Here is a 10,556-nt window from a genome sequence, read left to right as displayed (position 1 = left end):
CACCTACTTCTGAACTGATGCTGATTTTAGTTCTACCAGCTATACCCCTATTTATACTGTATTTTTCAACACACCCTGTACGTTACCTTGTAATTTGTTTTTTGTTTGCTATGTACGGCGCTGCGGACACTTTGTGGCGCCTTATAAATAAACGTACTACTACTACTACTACATATACATATATATACACATATATACACACACACACACACTAAGGGTAAAGAGTGCCACTGTGGATCTTTTTAAGGTGAAGAAACTGTATTTATTAACTTCTATGGCGTTTTGGGCATCTGCCCATCTTCAGGACACACATTTCATTTTTTCACTTTCACGGTGTGAAAGGCCTGAAATGCAGTAGACTCTAATAAACACAGTTTCTTCACCTTAAAAAGACCTGGAGTGATGCTCTTTGCCACACATACTGTATATGAAGGATGACGCAGTCTTTCAGGAAGATGGCACACAAGCAAGTACTACATTGGGCCGTATTCAATGATTTTTTGCAAGTTGTGACATCGAGCAGTGCTGGCCCGGTCAGTATTAAACTTACCCCCTGCACGCGCCGTTTCCACCTCGCTGAGTTTTTACAGCGACATGGAAATGGCATGTGCGGCCGTTAAAACAGCGAGGCTCATGACTAAATGCAGTGGGCTCCCTGCATTAGCCTTAAACCTCGCTGTTTGGGGGAATCCTTGCTGTCCTCTGACAGCGAGGATTCCCCCAGAACATTGAATATGGTGAGCGGTCAGCATCGAATAACCCCCTCGCCGGGCGCATTGAACAGGGCCCATTAACATTGAGTGCCAGACTTCCAGCTTTCTGGGTCAATCCCGGGTCATGACTGTTGGGCCGGCCCGACAGTCGTGACTCGGTCCCGTTCTCTGCCTGCTCGACTGCATCTCAGCAGGCAGAATTCAATGTCCCGCCGAGCGTGTGTCAGAAAAGGCAAAGACAGCAAGCAATGGCCAAGGATTGTCGAGAGGTCAACAATCCACGGCCAGTCTCGACAAAACAAGCCTGACTGCTTTTAAAGTCAGGCTTGTCTTGCCGAGATGCCTGTTCTCAATGCTGTCGAGAAAGACAGCATTGAATAGGCGCCCACCACTATTTGCCCCCGTCGGAAATAGTGGCGGGAATTTCCCCTTTTGTAAAAGACAACCATATACTGTATTTTACAATGTCTGTATATAAAATTAAAAAAACATCCTACTGATTTTGTTTTTTTTGCTACAAAGTAAAATGTTCAGTTCAGTCAAATGTGTAAATGACCTGGCATCTGCTGGACAAAGTACATTACACAAGTTAAAAATAAAAATCCATTTTGCAGCTTCAATAAAACGAGATCACTCATAAAAGATAAATGTATTATTATAATGGTAAGCTCAGTACTAATAGTAGAGAGATGCTGGCAGTGACATTGTATGGGCACACAGATGGCACTTCTTTTTTTTTTGCCACATTGCTCCTCTTGGGTTTGAAAATGCAACCTGCACATTAATGTCAGCCTGTACGCCTCGGATCCCATCTCTCTGCTTGCCCTAGATACTGTATTACTAGCAACTATGGGCCTGCATTATCGTTGTATGTTTGCGCAACTGAACGATTATTAGTGGTCTATGCATACGCCACTGCCGCAATGCAAACATTTGGTGATTGAACTGCAATTATGATTGCAGTGAGAAATCATTTGGAATGATTGACAGGGTGTAGATGTTATGGGGGAAATTTACTAAATGAAATTTGTAAAAATAGGTGTATTTGTAACCAGAAATATACTTATTTTTGACATTTACTATCCCGTAAATACGGCAATTCGTATTCGTATTGATAGCACATCAATACGAATACGAATTGCCGTATTTTCGGGATAGTAAATGTCAAAGATAAGTGTATTTCTGGATACAAATACACCTATTTTTTTTACAAATTTCCTTTAGTAAATTTCCCCCTATGTGTGAGGTAGCGAGGAGTGGTAGCAAAAACGCAGGGACCATTTTGGGGTGTGTATCAGCCACCAAATGCAATCCAATAAGCAGTAAATCTAGTGACCATAGGAAATGGACAATGGTCATCTCTACGTAAATCCCGGCAGTTGTAACCTTACCATGTTTTAAACATCCGAAGTCAAAAATTGTGGGCCAGATGCACTAAGCTTCAAAAGTGATAAAATGGCCAATCAGCTCCTTCCTGACATGTCACAGACTGTGTTTAAAAAATGTCAGGCAGGAGCCGATTGGCTGGCTGTTTATCACTCTCCATTTTATCACTTTTAAAGCTTAGTGCATCTGGCCTTGTATCTGCACCAGCAATAGTGTACAACTAGGAATCAGGCCCTATGTTCACATATTTCTATCTACACAAATCTTGTAAAACATGTATTATGTATAAAATAAACCACACACAAATCATTCTGCAGAAAAGGTGATGGAAGAGCTCTCTTTTGTAAAAGCCAACCCTATTACATTTCAGGGGCGATCCAGTCCCGAGCGCTTAGGTTCTGAATTCTCTACCCGGGCCAATGGTGTGGATTTGCCCATGCGCGCAAGCCCCCGATGCAAACACCTTAGGCGAGTTTCACACAGGACATTCTCTAACTGATGGGTGGGCATGGGGAGGCTTTTGGGTTCCACCCAGCGTTTCATGGGCGTGCCCATAAAAATGGTTGCACCTATAGAAACACTGGGCGGGCCCATCAGATTGCAGGCGTGTCCATGCCTGCTTGGGGCGGGTGGCTGAAATCACATGACGTCAGTTCCCGCAACCATCTCGGCCATCCAGGAGAAACACAAATATAGATTTACTTTTATCTATGAAGGGAGGAAAAATAATTTGATGGTGTGTGACCATGTAATGATTTTCCCTCCGTGCAGAGGCATGTGAGCGGATGTGTAGGCGTACACATCCGCTCGCATGCTAGTGCAGGAATTTGCTTGGCGGGGGCAGGTGTGAAGGACCCATCAGTGATCATCATACATATCAAGCTCTTTCGACGCATTACTAAAACCAACACTCCCCCCACATATCCATCAATGAAAGCCAACACAACAGCCCTTGGGCCCAATGTTCTAAAATCATTCACTTCTGAATGACCTCGGACATCACACTACCTACTTTTTATAACTCCTCTCCGGGAGAAGCCCGGGGAGAGGAGCAAAGGGGGTCGGGATCAGACTACATTTCAGGGGGTGGGGCGAGACTGCCGTCACCAAGCCATGCCCCCATGACAGCCAGCCGCGTTAATTCACGGGTCCGTGGATTGGGGGAGGGGCTAAAAGGATGCTTTTTGTGTCATTTTAGCCCTGCCTATACCGTGGGGAAGTGGGGGCTGCGGCGGTGATGTGGGAGACTTGCCCACCTTCCCGGGGGCCGGGAGGGGGACACAATATGCGGGACCCGGCTCCCGGCCATTCCTGGAGGGTAGGCAGGTATGTCAGACATTGCACTAGGGGTTTTGCATTTAATACAGTGATATAGTCCAACCATATAACACAAGGTAAATACTAAACTAATTAAAGCATGATGAAAAAGTTCTCAAGTCTGCCTACCAGAAACTCTCTAAAAGCAGATTTCCTTTTTTATCTATGACTTTACCTCCTAAACACATATATCGCATAAACATTAAAAACAAAACGTAATGCAGATAATGAACCAATAATAGCAAATTAAACCTGTGGGGCTACAAATGTCCTGTGTAGTCATCAGTTTCATAATCCACTAAAAAAGGCAATATTTGTAACAGAAGGTATTTTGCATTTCTAATCTCTACTTTAATGTAAACCTACTTTGATTAACCAAACTACTGACAACGCTTTATTAAAAATAATGTAATAAGAATATGGTATATCAATTATTACTTTATGCATGTATTATCATATTTTACATGAATGTTTATAGCACATCCCTTGATTAAATGACAAAACCCACTTAAAAATCAAGCAAATTAAAATAACCAAATATTATTTGTAATCCCACTTTTTTCACAAAACCAATGGTGTGTGTTCATATTTTGATTTTATTTCACTGTCTAAATATGTTTATACAAAAATAAATAAAGCAATATAATCCATCTATCTATATATTAATGGCAGGACAACAACTTTATATGTGACATATTTATATGATGCCGTTGTCTGAGCAGGGAACATCATATACCAAATTAAAAGGTCTTGGTCTGTGGATTCTGTATTGTAATTGGTTGCTTTGTTTAAGAGTTATGTGGCAAGATGTCCACCTGCCATTTACAATGTATCACCATTGTGCTGGGTGGTCTGGAAAATGAGCCACCAACTAAGCATGGATTTTTTTTTTTAAATTAAACTCCAAATGGGATAAAAAGGGATCAAATGTTACACCCAGAAAAGCTTTGCTCAGTTGAAACCAGTCACAACTAGTGAATTTATTCTCAATTCACAAGACTTCTGTGCTTAACTTAACTTGAACAGGTAAACCATACCTCCCACCATATTAAAAGTGTGAAGCATGAAAACCCGAAAAGGGGCGTGATCTATATAGGCATGGCATGACTTCATGGTAATTCTGTAGTCACGTACCATGCCCCCGGCTTTCGTCACTGATACAGTGCTCTGTGAGCAGCTAGCATGCCTCCAGTTCATATGTCTCCAGTGAATAGATGCTGGTCACATCTGCCCCCCCCCCCCATACACACACACACACACACACACACATACACAGTAGGATACTGATGCCTGCAGATGGACTGCCCCGTAAAAACCGGGAACATTGGGAGGCATGGGTAACCAGTCCAAAAGTAAGTTAAGACTTAACAGATCGCTATAAATTAGCAAAGTTAAGACTAGACACTTCGAACTGTGTTTGATTAAGAAACCTATGCAACCACCAAGGAACTGATGAAACTTCTGCTAGTCAAATCTGTGGATCTCAATAGCTTAAAAAGTATGTAGTTATTTTCCCACAAAATCAACTTGTTTCAGCACATTTTTGGTTCAATGTGACAGTGGCATCAGTTTATGGCCATAGAAGACTCTTAAAGTAAACAAACAGGCTCTGAACAATTATTACTGGGCAATGTATTTTGCACATGCATCATCTTTAGATCCAGCTGTTTCAGTATATACTTTTTTATAAAGAATATATTATACTAAAATATTTGAATCCATAAGTACCGAAGACTCGAGTTTATACACCCCACCTCTTCCACAGCGCAGGATTTATAGGCTCTCCTCTAATGAGTACACAGTGCGGTGAATTGGCAGAGGAGGAGCTGTCAGAATGAGTCATATACTGAGTGAAATCCTGCTTTGTTGGAAACCTCTAATGTCTGAAGTAGAAAGTCCTGGGCTAAAGTAAGCCAGATTTCAAATGGAAAAAAGAAGCATCAGTTTGCAATGTTAAACTCTGCAATTAAATGAAATGATGCCACATGAAACTCTTCCTTGTGCAAACCAACCAGCCTATAAAGAGAGCAGCTTCAGGGAAAAAAAAAATACATAAATGAAACTTTTCACAAAGATGTCACATTCATGGACTTCTCGGCTGATTCGCCACAAATTACTCAAAGGCTCTTTGAACAATGTAATGTGACCTGTTAAACACATTTCAGTCATGGAATTGCAGTGAGTGAAAGTAGAATTCAGCACTTGCCAATTATAATCTTTTCACAACACTAGTGGACCTTTCAATGACCTTGCAAAAGGTATGACATAAAATATTGCCGACTGGCAGATGGCTAATGGTATCTTCAAGGGAAATTCAAGAAAATAAAACAAATATAGTTGAACCATCATGATGTTTTTATTCTATCCGGATCTTAGAAAACCTTTTCTTCTAAGTCTGTATCTACGAAAACTACCTCACTTATTTTTACATTGGTCACTTCAGGTGGTAATGCCCTATATAAAGCATGCACTGAAGAACCAATATCCAGGAATCTGGAGCCCAGTCACTAATGTAGTAGAGAGCCTCATTATAACCATCTACTTGAAGAATCACTCAAAATGATCTCTCTCTCGCTCTCTCTCTCTCTCTCTCTCTATATATATATATATATATATGAACAAATACATGTGAGGTTAATGAGAGCGGTTCATATGTAAGACAGAGGATAAAGTGTGCACTGCTCATAAGATTCTGAGAAAATAGGAACTAGTAAAACATTGGGCTATGACAGTAAACACATGCAGACGGAGTAGAGGTGGCGATAGCATGGCCTATAGGCAATCCTTGAAAGACAGAATGGGGTATGGAGTTCCATAATTAAGTAGATGCACAGGAGTAGTCTTGGAATCAGGAGTGAGAGGCGGTGATCAGAGATGAGGTGAGTATTAGATCAGGAAGCGTGTTTATATCTTGTGACAGATACCATATTTATTGAGTAGAGAGTTGGTGAGGGGTTAGAAGGTGAAGGTTAACAGTTGGACAATGGTTCAAAGGAGAAAGACAGTGCAAACAACTGAGTGTCTGAGGGAACAGATAAGCATACAGTTGAGCATGATGCTATAGCTTCATCTCTGAGGAACACAGGGAAATATGATGCGTTTTGACACCAAGAGGGGCTTTAAGTATCATAGGGGGGACCCTTTAATTTAGCAATGAGATGTCATTTGGTGTGTAAATGGCCACCTTGGTAAAATGTAAAGGGCAATAATATTATTAGAGAGTTTCAAGAATAGAATGAATAATGAGAAAGTGGATGAACAGGTTCTAGAAAAGCTAGTTTAGTACTGTAGTATAAAATTAAAGGACAGGTGAGAAATGGCAGAGAAGATGGAAAATAAAGATATTCATAGGATGTTTTCATAAGGTCTATAGAAATGATTGCACCTTTGGAAATGGATGGGGAAGTACCAAAGGACAGTGACAAGTTGTGGATGTTAGCAGGGACAGACAGAATGAGGAAATGTAAATTGGGAGGGAATGGTGTAAATGATTTCGGTTGGTTGGGAAGAAGAAGAGAGGAATGTGAAGATCTTGTGTTCGTTAAAGAGAATCAGAGTTGTTAGATCAGTGAAATAAAATATGCGCAAATGTTTCCTTTGCAGATCATGTGTTTTAGGGTGGTGGGTGTGGGCTGTGAAGTGAGTTGACTGTGGAAAAGATGCAACAAAGGTTTGATTACTGGGTCATACTAGGTACATATTAGGGATTAAAAGTACAGTAGATTTGCTAAAAGAAAGAGTGATGTTAGAAGACTGGACAAATTGTAATAGAGGAGGTAATTGTTGGCGGTATATTGGGCTCATTGGAAGTACAGGAGCACTCTTGCACGTGGTTGGTCTGTTGGGACTCGGGAGTTCCAAGTTTTGGGCGTGGAATGAAAGGGATCACTCGTAGTGTGTAAGACTGTAGTGACCAATGTCAGATTGGGGCATGAAACCTAAGAAATGACTAGCCAGTGTCTAAAATGCAATGAGACCTGCATGAGGTCTAGTAAAGGCAAATCACATACCACTGTCAAAAAAAATCAAATAATTACATTTATTGAAGCTATTCCCAGTGGGATGACCTGATTGCAAATTAGTGAAATGCAATCCCATTCTAATCACTGGTGGGAGCTGTGCTGATTGTGCTATAGTCCACAGCCAAGAAGAGCTTGGTTGTCACTGCTCACTTTGAGTGGCAGGAGGGAAAATGTTGGTGTAGCTTCCACATATGTAAACTAAGCAACAGTGTTCATCTGTGGTCCTGTTCTAGTAGGTAACTGACCCTCTAATAAAGTAAATGTGTATAATTCTCAGTATGGAACCTGACCCCTAGAAGATGTAGTGGGCTATCCACAATGGGGCCACCGGGGATTTTCCCTGTTTCCTTGCTGACCAGACTGACTCTGGGCGAGACCGAATAGAAACACTGGGCATAATTCTGTTTGGATTGCAAAAGCAAACTCCTTCCTTAATGGACAAAACCATGAGCACTGCAGGTGGGGCAGATGTAACATGTGCAGAGTGTGTTACATTTGGATGAGTTATTTTATTTCTGTGCAGAGTAAATACTGGCTCCTTTATTTTGTACACTGCAATTTAGATTTCAGTTTGAACACATCATACCCAAATGTAACTCTCCTGCACGTTACATCTGCCCCTCCTGCAGTGTACATGGTTTTGTCCATTAAAGAAGGAGTTTGCTTTTGCAAAACATCCAGAATCACCCTACATGAGTGAGTCAAAAAAAGGCAGAGATGGATTGTAATAGCAGTGAGATTATATAACTAGGAAAAATAACAGAAGCTCTAGTAGACTGGGAATGTTGACATTGTATGCAATAAGATTGGCCAATGTATAGTAGGTTCGGGAAAGGAAGTGAAAGAGACAGGTTATTTTTTGTTGAATAATTGGGAATCTGCGTCTGGTGGGCAATGACAGCAACATGGCGGTGGAGTGGAAATTAAATCACCAAAAGCACCTTACAGCCTGGTTCAGACTGTAGCAACCATTGGACAGTGCATGCAAATAGTGTTCACAAAACAACTACTCATAATTACAAACATATGAATTAGAATTAATTGAAAATATATGTCAATTCATGTAATTGCCGAGTAAAAATACACAAACAAAACCATACACAGTCCAAACTAACAAAAGCATGATAAAGAAATATTAATACTATTAATATATATATTAAATAATTATTAAGTCTGGTGGAACAAAAACTACAAAGCAATGCCTTCTTTCCTGAATATCATTAATATACAGGACAATGGCAGAAGTAGCTAGCCCTTTATTACTGTTGGTAAATCTCATTTTAAATTAGAACAATGGGGAGCAGCAGCTGCAGGTAACAATCGTGTGACAATGATTAGATGTTACTAATGAAACAAGGTCTTTATTATGTGCACAGAGATATTTCTCTATTAAGCTTCATGAACGTTCTACCACACAAAGATCCTCATGCACAAGAGAAATTAGCTAATTGCTTTCACAGGGACAGCCTCAAAATAACTACCTTGTGTATTGTATTGCACAGTATGCTGCTCAGCTGACCTATACTCATAAATTTTATATATTCTTATAACATTGGAAATGCTGTATCAAGTGGGCATGCCAAGACCAGTATCTTGTGTAAAAATGGGCACTACCTACCAGTAGGTACTGCCAATGAGGAAGATGAGCAGGACTCCGTGTTGGAGTAACCAGTCATGAAATGTTTGGATGAGACCAGCTGTTCCACTGTACATGGTTAAAACAAAGAAGTGGCTACATTAGTAAACATCGATTAACCCTGATGATCACTGGTTCATGCATTATGCTGCTAAAAATGTCATTGAAGGCAATTCATACTTTTTTTGCATTGGCTATATTTGCGGGTAGGTGCAAAGATATGCAACAGTTCTAATACCCTAAGCATACCATTCAATATGTACAGCGCTGCAGTAGGTGTCAGCGTTTTATAAATGATTACTTTTCATAATTACAACAGATACAACAGATTGATTCATTCCAGAGAGTGTATATAAATGCATGAAAAAAAAAAAGAAATGAACACAAGCGTTTTAGTGTACCCAAGGCATACTTAACAACATTCTGGTTGCCACCTCTGGTAAGGGGCATGCACGTTGGCATAGCGGGGATTGTGGGGAGGAATGTGATGCTGAATAGGGAGTGGAACGAGGGCATGAAGTTATTCTGGTTCTGAACAGCTACACAGTGTGGAGATGATTGGCATTATGAGGTGGGGGCGGGGCCACAATGATGCGATTCAGTTGGCAGATGTGGGAAGGTATGGCAGGTAAGGTAAGGCAGGGAATGACGCTTAATTTTGGAAGCCTACTGGCTGTTCCGGCATGATGAGCAAGATATATTAATTGCTTAGACTGCTCATATGGGCTGGGAGCGCACACACAATCCTATGATATCATACATGGTAAAACACATGGCTGGAGAGGACATTGGCTTTGCAAATTGACTATTTTGACATATTTCAAACTCATTTATCAGAAATTTGTGTATATGCGGATTGAGATGACCCCAAACATGGTTTTAGGAAGGTCGAAAAATACTTTATAAAGGTTCACATATATATATAACTGCAAATGAAAAAAATGCTCTTTATTATTGCAGATTGATTGTATGATAGCTGCTGTCTTTGGACCAAGCAGCCACGGTACATCCTGCCACCCATTGCGCCGGTGCTCATCACATATGTACTGACATATGCGGTGAGCAATGCAAAGGGCAGTTCTCCCGAAAAGAGCTGCCCTTTGCAATCCCCGCTGCTGCCTGCACTTCCTCGTTTCTTACGGGTAAGTCCCTCTGTGCATGCGCAGAGAAGCTGGCGGCCGCGGAGCATGCTAGGAGGGATCCGTGTCGGATACCTCACACAGCAGCGCTGCGAAGAGAAGCCCATAGGCAGTAAAGTCCCCGCTGGAAGGGGCTTTAGTGCATTTGAAAATGCTATAAAAACACAGAACCCGGGGTTTCTGCGGCATTTTTTAGTACATCCCGCCCCGTATGTGATAAATATATGGCTAAAAAAATTGCAAGGCTAAAGTTGGTATTTTTAAACTGTAATATGTATCTTTGTTCCATAGTATCCATGAGTTAAACTAGCCAATTAGGTTCTAGTAATTGAAAAATGAGGCA

At 41.0% G+C, this 10,556-nt stretch overlaps 1 protein-coding gene across 8 annotated transcripts in view; it reads right to left on the bottom strand.

Moving 5' to 3' along the window:
- Nucleotides 1–10,556, bottom strand: part of ZNF521 (zinc finger protein 521) — a 315,240-nt gene that overhangs the window by 142,250 nt on the left and 162,434 nt on the right. For 6 of the 8 annotated variants that reach the window (XM_083187494.1, XM_083187489.1, XM_083187490.1 and 3 more), the window contains one exon: nt 9,057–9,143. The exons of the other annotated variants lie outside the window; for them this stretch is intronic. In XM_083187494.1, the coding sequence (XP_083043620.1) occupies nt 9,057–9,143 (87 nt within the window). The remainder of the gene's footprint in view (nt 1–9,056; nt 9,144–10,556) is intronic. 8 annotated transcript variants of the gene reach the window in all.

The sequence above is a fragment of the Crinia signifera genome, chromosome 5, assembly GCF_055691185.1.
Source record: "Crinia signifera chromosome 5, ASM5569118v1, whole genome shotgun sequence".
Lineage (NCBI taxonomy): Eukaryota > Metazoa > Chordata > Amphibia > Anura > Myobatrachidae > Crinia > Crinia signifera.
This window is presented reverse-complemented; position numbering and strand designations above follow the sequence as displayed.